We start from the raw sequence: 12,776 nt of genomic DNA on the forward strand, positions 1-12,776 counted from the left end.
GTGTGAATGTTGTGTGTGTATCGAAATAACCACAATAATACGATTCCAAGGCATTACCACGCATAAGGAAATACCTTCAATGAAAGCAGCTGTGTGTGTGTGTGTGTGTGTGTGTGTGTGTGTGTGTGTGTGTGTGTGTGTGTGTGTGTGTGTGTGTGTGTGTGTGTGTGTGTGTGTGTGTGTGTGTGTGTGTTGTGACAATTAAGAGAGTAATGGGCCTCAACATCGTGTTCTAACCGGACAACACTGTATTGAGCAGAACCTAAGCAATCAGCACAAGTTAGGCATTTCACAGCCGACCACTCAGACGAGCTCAAAGTTAGCCGTTTTTACAGACCAGGTGAATCCAGGTGAAAGCTATGATCTCTTATTGATGTCACTTGTTAAATCCACTTCAAGCAATGTAGTTGAAGGGGAAGAGACAGGTTAAATAAGGATTTTTAAGTCTTGAGACAATTGATGGATTGTGTATGTGGATTGTGTATGTGTGCCATTCAGAGGGTGAATGGGCTAGACAAATTATTTAAGTACCTTTGAACTGGGTATGGTAGTAGGTGCCAGCTGCACCGGTTTGTGTCAAGAACAGTTTTTATACGCTCAACAGTTTCCCATGTGTATCAAGAGTGGTCCACCACCAAAAGGACATCCAGTTTTTTTAATGGTTTTTCTACCATAGATTTTTCCCATTTTCAAATCGATTATCAAAACATCACACCAGGGTAAACCTACGTGAAACAGAAAATTAAATGGTGAAAAAAACTATTAGAACCATTTCCCTGTTTGACCCCTAGGTTTTATGGCTATTATGACACCTCCACTGTGGGGCTCTATTATGTGAGGCTTCAGTTCTGGGATAACTGAGATTACAACATCCCCAATGACAGACAGGTTTGGTAGGATGTCCTCTATGGGCTGTCCTCTTTTTACACCACTAGATGTCCCTATCTCACCAGATAAGTGATGAGTCTGGTTTTTGCCCAATGGACCGGTGGTGTGGCCTGGACCGAATTGAAACAGACACATACAGTACATTTGGAAAGTATTTAGACCCGTGACTTTTTTTGTTAAGTTACATCCTTATTCTAAAATAGAGTCTGCAAGCTGTTATTCTACGATGTAGAAAATTGTAAAAATAAATAAATAATATAAAACTTTTGATCAATAGATATATATATATATATATATATCAATTTAGTTTTAGACTTGTAATTTTGTGTTCTCATCAACGGTTAAGTCCATTGCTTTTCATGGTTTCATTCACACTCTTTCATTGAAATAAATACTTTTTCTGTATCAGTCACCCTTGACCCTGAACATCATTATTACCCCGAGTAAGGTCTGAAAATCATTTGGTTCTGATGAGTAAGAGAGAGCGAGAGAGGATGGCTCTTTGTTTCACTTAATATCATTATAAGACAGCTCCATTGTTGAGTCACACTGTAGGGTCCAGTGGTAGCACCCTGCTGCCTGGAGATTTGGCGAGATACTGTGTATTTTAAGGATGGAGCATTGCCAAGATAATGAGGTAAAGAGATGGAGTGGAATTTGCTAGCGCATGCAGACTAGCTGTCTGGATCTCTGTTAGCAGATCTGAAGTGACAGACGGGCTGATGAGGAGGAGCAGAAAGCATTAGAGCGCTATCCTCCTCTCATTATCTCCCTCCAGTTCAGCTAAAGATCTCCTTGTACTTTGGCTTCAACTCATGACCCTGAAATAAATGACAAAATGTTCACATTATTGAAAATGCTGAAACACCCTTGGTTATGAAAAAATCCATGATGTTCCTTGAATAAATTCAGGAGATTAGGCCTATATGACTTATACAATTTAGTTATGCTTTTCCATGTCCAGTCATTACAGTGTACAGTATATTGTCACTGGATATCATTATGTTACCCCAACACAGACACCCTGACATCAGAGAAAATATACATATTCTATACATGACCTTGGATGTCAGGGTGTGTCTATGGGATAAAAGAGTGATATCCAGAGAGAGACATCAGTCACGTGTGACAGAGAAAAGTGTCTGGAGTTAAGGCCTCTTGCATTGGTCCTGCTCTTAATGACCACAGCTTTTTGGAGCAGAGAGAAACGCACAGATACAGACGCTACACAGCACAACACTGCAGCCAGTCAGGCAGGCCATGCTACTAGCACAGTGTGCCCTAATCCAAAACCCTTCCAGAGAGATGCAGTGCACCTACACATCCACAGGAGGGCACTCTGATGTCTTGATGATGATCAGGTGTTCGGAGGGTAGTCACTAGATAGCCACGCTAGAATGTAATAGAGTACTTGCACGGGTCAGTTTTTTGGAGCCGCACCCTCACCACGCCGCATAGAATTGTTCCAAGAGCCGACCCGTTACCCATCATATAACATCAATTTATGTCATTGTTTTTATGACTCCAGAGTAGTAGGCTTTACTATTATTGTTATTAGTAGGCTATTATTACTAATTCCCTTCCCCACATTAATTAATTTCTCTGCATGTCTATTCAACATTGTATAAAAGGAAACCATGCCATGAATTAAGAATGATATATTTTTATTTTCACAATCCGATGCATCACTGAAATTACTTTGAGAAAAAGAGCATTCTAATTAGCCTTCTTACCTAATGAAAGCATATAGCTGACATAACAAAACAATACATTGACATGCAATATTGTCTAGATAATCATATAGTTTATACCTAATTAAAACTGAAATAAACCATTCCCAGAGTTGAATATAGGCTGCAAAGATAGGCTACATAAGTAAGCTGTTGGCAACTCAAACTCAGTGGTGGAAAAACTACCCATTTTCAAACTTGAATAAAAGTAAAGATACCTTAATAGAAAATGATTCAAGTAAAAATGAAAGTCACCCAGTAAAATACTACGTGAGTAAAAGTATTTGGCTTTAAATATACTTAAGTATCAAAAGTAAATGTAATTGCTAAAATATACAGAAGTAAACAAAAGTAAAAGTATAAATAATTTCAAGTTCCTTATATTAAGCAAACCAGAGGCACCATTTTCTTGTTATTTTAATGTACGGATAGCCAGTGGCACATTCCAACACTCAGACATAATTTACAAACGAAGCGTGTGTTTAGTGAGTCCGCCAGATCAGAGGCAGTAGGGAAGACCAGGGATGTTCACTTGAGAAGTACGTGTATTGGACCATTTTCCTGTCCTGCTAAGCATTCAAAATGTAACGAGTACTTTTGTGTGTCATGGAAAATGTATGGAGTAAATACGACATTGTTTTCTTTAGGAATGTAGTGAAGTAAAAGTAAAAGTTGTCAAAAATAAAATAGTAAAGTAAAGTACAGTACAGATACCCCGAAAAACTGCTTAAGTAGTACATTAAAGTATTTTTAGTTAAGTACTTTACACCACTGCTCAAACGTTTACCAGCTGCACAGGTTTAAACTTTATTTGGCCTATGTATGGTCTAATGAACAAAAGCCTGAATTAATGTAATAATCCTAATTGATACTTAACTGAACTATTGAAAACAAATAGGCCTAACTGCTTGCACTTTGTGCAGGCTGTGTATCCATAATCAATCTACCGTGTTGATGTCCTTCCAAACTGGGGATTTCACTCACGCAGCACCTGTTTCCATGATGCTATTGTAGCCTATTCCTTTAACCTTTCAATTTATTTCTCGGGTTAGGCCTATGTTAGGCCTATGTTAGCCATTTTAGTGTGAGTTAGGCTATGCAGGGAGTCAACTTGTCAACGAGTCATATTTTCACGTGGGGAGAGGGAACATTATAACATTTTAGCACCACACAAATAGGCCTTTTCACCACATAAACCCTTTTTACATTAGCAGATGTCACAAGGTAATATACAGAAACCCAGCCTAAAACCCCAAACAGCAAGCAATGAAGATGTAGAAGCATGGTGGCTAGAAAACCCCCTTAGAAAGGCAGGAACCTAGGAAGAAACCTAGAGAGGAACCAGGCTCTGAGGGGTGACCAGTCCTCTTCTGGCTGTGTCGGGTGGAGATGATAATAATAGACGTCCAGATTGTTCTTCAAGATGTTCAAATGCTCATAGATGACCAGCAGGGTCACATAATAATCACAGTGGTTGTAGAGGGTGCAACAGGTCAGACAGCAGGTGCAAGAGAGAGAGAGAGAGGTAGAGAGAGAGAGGTAGAGAGAGAGAGGTAGAGAGAGAGAGGTAGAGAGAGAGAGGTAGAGAGAGAGAGGTAGAGAGAGAGAGGAGAGAGAGAGAGAGAGAGAGAGAGAGAGAGAGAGCGAACTCCTGCCTTGGTGGGACATACTTGAATATTTTTGCTGAGAGAGAAAAGTGATACAGTCAGATTGGATCTTCTGTTAAATACAGAAGTCCTGTTCCCTGAGAATAGCAGTAAGGAATCTGTTCTCAGGTCAGATGCTCATTGTGAGATTCCCAAGTTAAACCAATTGCAGCCAAATTCCTTTCATTCCAAAGCTTGGGGACAAATGATTGCTGGACTCAACACCCATGGATTCCTCAACACTGATCATCTTGTTTTTTGAGACATAAAGCCACTTTTTAATCGTCTGGGTTTAGGTTCGTTTGTTAGCAGAATTCCTTCACTTTGGTGAGGGAGCAAAGGTCAACAGACATAACTACCTGACTCTCTGGGGAAATGCTGTTTCTGCGCAACCATCTGACAGACGCTCATAGTCCATGGCCCAATACTTTGGTAACCAGGCTGAGGTGTGTTTGAGGCGGCATTCTATCTGGGAACTGAGTGGTACCTTGTACATTGGTCGGGGCAGGTTAAGAGCTTGGTCAGGTTTGTTCTGGAGTTAGCGCCTAACCCATTAGGGACACTGGCCTGACTACCCATTGTTCCCAAAAGCTCTTTGTGCAAATGCCAAAGAGAGAAATAGAAAACACTAATGTTTTTGGTTTTTGTGTAACATCTTTATTAGGATTATTCAAATTGCTTGTATATCATCCACACTCAGTAATCTTGAACAGAATAATAATGCTGGTAAGTGGTTTTCAGATTGTTCACATTATAATGTTACACGACAGAAGGGATGTACATACATGGATGTTTAATTATTGTATTTTTTCATATTTTTTTGTTACCTGGTTAATGCAAGCCACATGCTTTGGAGCTCAAGAAACAGGGTTAATTAATTATCATCATCATCATCATCATCATCGTCATCATCAATATTATCAGACATTCTCTAATTAGGCCTATTTTTATTAATTGCACAAACTTTTGAAAGTCATAGAAACCTGAATGACTTTGTTGATAGAATTCAAGACAGAGAAAACATGACAGATAAAATGGAAGGGGTTCACTAATGGTTATACAGACGAACTTGGCCGAGCTGACTGTTCTAATTGCAACTAGGTTCTTCTGGGCCTTTTTCACTGGGGCCTTGTGCTTAAATGGACACAGCTAGCTCGCTCTCGGAGGTGTATGAAATGATTCTTCATTTCACAGTAGTCTGACAGCAGCTTAAAAAACAAGTCCTTTCATTTGAATCATGAGCGACCATTTGTAAACAGAGCGGGTTGAAACACTTTTCCCATTTACAATTGTTAACACTAACATCAAAAACTTCCCACAAACCAACACATAAAGCCCCTTTAGAGCAAGGGCATATTGTGTAATGAAATGGTAACTACACTGAACATAAACCCTGCATGCAGGTTTACCTTGACAAAGGAGAAATGCTCACTAACAGGGATGTAAACAAATTTGTGCAGAAAATTGTAAGAGAAATAAGCTTTTTGTGCATATGGAAAATTATTGGGATATTTTATTTCTGCTCATGAAAAATTAGAACAACACTTTAAATGTTGCGTTTGTGAGCTAAAACTACTGCTGATACCTTACTGTAACTCTGAGATTAAATCCTGCCGGTTTTGTAAATACAATGTGCACAAACAGGCAGAGTAACACATAGCACAACTGCATGCACTTTGTCAACACTATGTAGGAAACTTCAAGAATTATACAATTGTATACCACATTTTTCTTCCACAATGAAAAAGACATCAAGTTAAAAGGTTCTGTGGCATAGCACCTAGCACAGAAAATGAGAAACTATGAACAGACTCAACACACAGGCAATACAACATTCAGGACAACACATCTAAAAACTTAACCAAAATCTAGTTTTATGTACAATACTCCAAAATACTTCTGTTTAACTGTACCAATCGACAACTTACTTTTTCTGGCACCAGAATATTTCTACCTAAGAACTGCATGTCCCCCCCTACCTTCAGTGTGACAATCAAACTGCAAAGCTACATCTGATTGGAGTAGGAGGTGGGCCCGCCCACAGGACTGTATTCTGATACCTGCTCCTGGTCTCCCTGGGTGCTGTAGCCTCCTGACTGGTCAAAACTGCCCTGGTTGTAGGGCTGCTGCTGGTTGATTGTCTCAGCCTGTTTTTCGGGAGGTGCTCCAGCGTACCGAGCTGGTCCTCCTTTATGCCAACCAGTCTCCTTGAAGACAAACCAGATGTTTCCTGCCCACAGGACGAAGTTTAGGAAGCCAAACACCTGGGGAGAGACAGAGGTAACACTTTATTTGGATAGTCCATCTGTCGCTGCTCTAAAGACTAGTAAGATCTGTAAGATTTCAACTATCTACTAACCCTAACCTTAACCATTATTCCAAACCTAACTGTAACCTTAGCAAGCAGTTGCTCATCAACAGATAGTTTGTTGACAGTAGGACCATCTGTAGAGTATCTACAGATGGACTAGCTGGACTACCTAAATAAAGTGTGACTGAGACAGAGTATCACAGCAAAACAAACATACTATGGTTTATAATGTGTGTTTTGGTAGTGTGCAGTTCACAGTCTGACGCACCACAGAGGTATTGAGGCCTGACCAGCGGGGTCCTTGCACTGAGCCACACTTGTTGGTCATGACCTTACAGGCAGACATGAGCTCCTGCACCTCATCTGGGTCTGTGGCCACCTTGATGTCCGACAGGGCTTTAGCCCAGGCTGAAGAACTGACCAGCCACATGAAGGAGAACACCACGGTCACTATAAAGTCCTGAGGGGGAGGGGGACATGTTACTGAATATTGTTCAAGTTACTGTTTGCACAACCAGCAGATGTCAAAGGTGCAGGGACTGAGTATAATATAGAAAATATATTGTCTGTAATATATATTGCCGCATGGAAGCACTACAAACACATAGCATACTATCTTATTCAAAATGTAGATTTGAACATGGAAAAGCGTGAAAGGTGAGCAGCTCACGATCAGAGGGCCACGGTTATTTTCGCGGTACTTGTTCTGGAAGAAGATGTAGACTATGGTGGCCATGAAGGAGTAGAGGAAGGCGAACACAGCGATGGTGACAAAGAACTCAGCCGAGGAAGTGTAGTCCCCGATGAGAAAGAGCCTCTCCCTCCTCCTCCCCTCACACAGCGGAGCCTCGAAGGACACCTGGTGCAACCTTCCACAGAGAGGGGAACAGAGGAGTCTAAAACACCTGTAGTCACTCTTTAAATAATGGAGAAAATAAGTCTGTCAAAAGTAATCAAAAGACCACTGAGGCTCTTATCTCGTGTGTCTCTGAGTGAAATATTAGCAAAGCTACCACTGACAGCATTTTAGACATCTTGTCTGGTGCTAATCAATGTGTTTGGCCTCAGCTTACACAGTGCTACACAGATGGATCTTAATTGCCTTGACTAAATCTTCCATATGGTGTTAGAAAATACATCTGACATTGTCTCAAATATTATACCCACTAGGCTGGTGTTGAAACGTATACTTCACACGCACGCACATTCGTACGCAAATAAACAGTAACACATTGACCAAGAAGACATTTTAATGAGGGGCAATAGTTCTGGAGATGATGACTCCTATTCTCTTTGGATTATTTAAAATGTTAACTGGGCTGCACTGCACTCTTTTTACTGCTGGTGATCTTATCGACTCGTTCAGTCCAAAGAACAAATATTGACTCGTTTCATTCATTTGAGTCAGTAATGCCAGACCGCACAGGACCCCCTACCGGCGAACGATTAACTAAAAACAAATGATTCTACAAGCCTCTCGTTCATCATAGGGGGCGGGGCTTATTGGAGCTGTCATTTGTGACTGGGATTTACAAAAATGTGTTTCAAACATTTGTGATGGCTAGGCATATAAATAAGATTATTTATTGATACCTTTGAAATTATGTTAAATTGCGGCAGCAACCAGACTAGATTGTGGATGACTCTTTTTGAAATTACTTGACTACCGCGAGGGAGATAAGCACATAACGTTTGCGAACTGCAGCAGCCCCCCAATCGATTAATGAACGAGTTTGAGTTTGTTCACGGCCTGCAAAGTCTGTGTTTTGGTTTGACAAAGCTGTGTCCATCGATAACATTCAATAATCAATTAATTACATTCATTCTTGCACCATACGATAAATTATTAGTTGTAAATATGTATTTTTCACATAATAATCCAGCTGTAGGATTCATTGTGGCAAGCAGGTCAAACTAAAATGAATGAGTCACTTGGAAAAATGTATCATGACCCTCGAGTCAGTAAAAATAGTAATTTAAAAAGAAAGAATCGTTCGTGAACTGCACATCACTAATTCCTATTATCTGTCTGAAATGTTACGAGAGAAAGTTTCGTACCTAAAAGGGTAGGCAAAATCGATGCCAATACTGAGGTTGCTGCTGGCCTTGTCAAGCTGGCAGTCCACACTAACCCACAGCTGTCCACTGTAGCCTCCACATGTTGCAAATGCAAAAATTGAAAAAAGCTGTTGAGAAACACAAACAAAAACCACAACATTATTGAATTGGAACTCTGTTCAGGAGTAAATTGCCTAACCATTTAATAACTAATCTGTTTAAAGTCTGAGAGGACATTACTAAAGACCCAACAAACTGAGAACTAGAAGAACCTCAAGGATAACATGTCTTGCTGTCATTTCCTCTAAAATATTTATGCATCCATCAATTCAAATCAAACTTTATTTGTCACATGCGCCAAATACAACTAGTGTAGGTAGACCTTACTGTGAATTGCTTACTTATAAGCCATTAACCAACAGTGCAGTTCATGAAGTGTTAAGAAAATATTCACCAAATAAACTAAAGTAAAAATAAAAAAGGTTACACAATAACAAGACTATATACAGGGGGTACTGGTACAGAGTCAGTGTGTGGGGGTACATGTTAGTTGAGGTCATTTGAACATGTAGGTAGGGGTGAAGTGACTATGCATAGATAATAAACAGCAAGTAGCAGCAGAGCACAAAACAAATGTGTGTGTGTGTGTGTGATTAATTGATTAACAATTTGATTAATTGTTCAGCAGTCTTATGGCTTGGGGGTAGAAGCTGTTACGGAGCCTTTTGGTCCTAGACTTGGCGCTAAGGTACCGCTTGCCGTGTGGTAGCAGAGAAAACAGTCTATAACTTGGGTGACTGGAGTCCATGACAATTTTATGTGCTTTCCTCTGACACCGCCTAGTATATCGGTCCTGGATGGCAGGAAGCTTGGCCCCAGTGATGTACTGGGCCGTACGCACTACCCTCTGTAGAGCCTTACGGTCAGATGCCGAGCAGTTGCCATACCAGGCGGTGATGCAACTGGTCACTATGCTCTCGATGGTGCAGCTGTATAACTTTTTGAGGATCTGGGGACCCATGCCAAATCAGCTGTCATGTCAAAGATAAACATGAAGGCCAAGCTAGCAGCACTAATCCCTCCAAACAATTGTTTTGTCTTCTGGCAGGCAAAGCAGTGTTCAATTTCAATTAGGCCTCCTCCCACACACAGGTAATTCACATCCAGAACCACTATAGAAAAGGTCCATAGAGTTGGTGGAATTGCTGTTTAATTAATTGCCATTTGCGCAGCTGGGCCAGAGCGCTTTAATTAGGTCAGGCGGAAATGTCCGACAGTTCTCATCTCATTAAAAGGAGGAAATCGCCCCAACTCTTGTCTAATCCAGACATTCTGTGCGTCCACGAATCAACCAATTCTGTTATCTTTCATCAAAACTATCTGTAGCGATCGGGAGAGCGGGTCCTCAGTTATTGTTTATAGTTATTACCGCGGAGCCCGGCTTGGAGCGCAAACTTCAAACCTATTGTGTTATGTCAATGGACAATGATCACGGACCTATAGATCATCACAGGCCAATTATGCCATTGATATCTGGTTAAAATGTAACGAAATGACATGTACATATGAAAATAAACCTGGAAAGATGAAATATGAAATGTAATTATTATTTGGTGAATTGATAAAATCCTGATATCAAACTGATTGAGATTAAAGACTGAATAATTGATAACTGATCGATTTATTTGCATTATTATTCTCATGATTTATGGTTAGGATCCTAAATGACTCAATCATGATTCCTATTGAACTGAATTACCTAATTATGTTCATAATGATTGTTATGATTAGACTTTTGTGATTATGAATTTGATTGGATACATGTTATTCTGTTTCCTTTTGTTATGCAGCACAGACAGACTACCCAGTAAATAAATATACCACGTTGTGGATAAAGGAATTCCTGCCTCAGTCTCCTCCAGTCCTCTGTCATCTTACCCATGACCACCTGTTCACCTTCACTATTGTCAGTCTGTCTAGCTACCCACACAGATTCCAATAATCGTTCAACCACTCTCTCTGTGGTGGACTCACCCTGCAGACTTATACAGAGGCAGCGATACGGCTATGGCTAGCAATGTCTGGAGTACCCACCCAAGGAAGAGTGAGACAGGTTGAGAAAGACAGAGACACACAGAGAACGAAACAGAGAAGAAACTCTTTTCAACGTGAAGGATCTTTATAGTGGAAATTACAGGCCTGATAAAGTACAGTTGAAGACGGAAGTTTACATACATGTAGGTTGGAGTCATTAAAACTCGTTTTTCAACCACTCCACACATTTCTTGTAAACAAACTATAGATTTGGCAAGTCGGGTTACGACATCTACTTTTTGCATGACACAAATAATTTTCCCAACAATTGTTTACAGACAGATTATTTCACTTATAATTCACTGTATCACAATTCCAGTGGGTCAGAAGTTTACATACACCAAGTTACAGAAAATTATGTCATGGCTTTAGAAGCTTCTGATAGGCCAATTGACATCATTTGAGTCAATTGGAGGTGAACCTGTGGATGTATTTCAAGGCCTACCTTCACACTCAGTGCCTCTTTGCTTGACATCATGGGAAAATCAAAAGAAATCAGCCAAGACCTCAGAAAATAAATTGTAGACCTCCACAAGTCTGGTTCATCCTTGGGAGCAATTTACAAACACCTGAAGGTAGCACGTTCATCTGTACAAACAATAGTACGCAAGTATAAACACCATGGGACCACGCAGCCGTCATACCGCTCAAGGAGGAGACACATTCTGTCTCCTAGAGATGTTCGTACTTTGGTGCAAAAAGTGCAAATCAAATCCAGAACAACAGCAAAGGATCTTGTGAAGATGCTGGAGGAAACAGGTACAAAAGTATCTATATCCACAGTAAAACGAGTCCTATATCGACATAACCTGAAAGGCCACTCAGCAAGGAAGAAGCCACTGCTCCAAAACCAGCATAAAAAAGCCAGACTACGGTTTGCAACTGCACATTGGGACAAAGATTGTACTTTTCGGAGAAATGTCCTCTGGTCTGAAGAAACAAAAATAGAACTGTTTGGCCATAATGACCATTGTTATGTTTGGAGGAAAAAGAGGGAGGTTTGCAAGCCAAAGAACACCATCACAACAGTGAAGCATAGTGGTGGCAACATCATGTTGTGGGAGTGCTTTGCTGCAGGAGGTACTGGTGCCCTTCCCAAAATAGATGGCTTCATGAGGATGGACAATTATGTGGATATATTGAAGCAACATCTCAAGACATCAGTTGGTCGCAAATGGGTCTTCCAAATGGACAATGACCCCAAGCATATTTCCAAAATGGCTTAAGGACAACAAAGTCAAGGTATTGGAGTGGCCATCACAAAGCCCTGACCTCAATCCGACAGAAAATTTGTGGGCAGAACTGAAAAGGCGTGTGCGAGCAAGGAGGCCTACAAATCTGATTCAGTTACACCTGCTCAGGTGCAGAATGGCAGAACCTTTCTGGTCCAACGCTCTAACCAACTAGAGCAGGGCTGAACCCAGCAACCCTGCAGTAACAGGGCAAGAACACTACCTACGCCATTAAGGTCCAGACCAGTTGGCTGTACTGTGCTGACATACAGATGGGCTATAATACTCCAATACACTTGTAATGTCTATGATTGGATCATTGAGGGAGATATGAGGGTCAGTACTGGAGTAACTTAAGGGAGGTGTTGGAAGAATGAGGAACAATAACATTTAATATGATTTAATACACGTCCTGTCCTTAAAGCAATGCAGTGGTTTTGAGTGTGCTCCCTAATCCTAGAGCCTGGGGGATTGTTCTTCCTCTGATGCCAGGACTAATAGGGTGTTACCAATTCTATCTGGGACTATCGGGAGGAATCACAGGCTGTGACAAATGCAGATGTGTAGTTTAATATTGCATAGGTTATCATTTCTATTGTAAAAATACAAACAAATAACTCTCTGTGGCAATGATAGAAGAAAATCCTACGGCTCTAGGGAAAAAAACTGTGATTCCATGTATTCATTGTATCTGGTAAATTTCATGACGTAATTACAACGAAATGAAAGAAAGCAAAAGATACAACATCCCTTTGAGGTAACACCTCCCTGTCTATAGTTCTCCAGTGAGATGTTTCTAATACCTATGAAAACGCAT

The 12,776-nt window shown here is 40.6% G+C and overlaps 1 protein-coding gene across 1 annotated transcript in view; it reads right to left on the minus strand.

Moving 5' to 3' along the window:
* Nucleotides 1-4,904: 4,904 nt before the first annotated feature.
* LOC112254441 (synaptoporin) overlaps nt 4,905-12,776 on the minus strand; it is a 34,877-nt gene continuing 27,005 nt past the window's right edge. Inside the window, exons 3-6 of the mRNA XM_024427028.2 lie at nt 8,634-8,761; nt 7,246-7,444; nt 6,844-7,035; nt 4,905-6,528 (exon numbers count right to left, since the gene is read on the minus strand). Coding sequence (XP_024282796.1) covers nt 6,271-6,528; nt 6,844-7,035; nt 7,246-7,444; nt 8,634-8,761 — 777 coding nt within the window. The 3' untranslated portion in view covers nt 4,905-6,270. The remainder of the gene's footprint in view (nt 6,529-6,843; nt 7,036-7,245; nt 7,445-8,633; nt 8,762-12,776) is intronic.

This window comes from Oncorhynchus tshawytscha, linkage group LG07 (assembly GCF_018296145.1).
Source record: "Oncorhynchus tshawytscha isolate Ot180627B linkage group LG07, Otsh_v2.0, whole genome shotgun sequence".
In the NCBI taxonomy this organism is placed as follows: domain Eukaryota; kingdom Metazoa; phylum Chordata; class Actinopteri; order Salmoniformes; family Salmonidae; genus Oncorhynchus; species Oncorhynchus tshawytscha.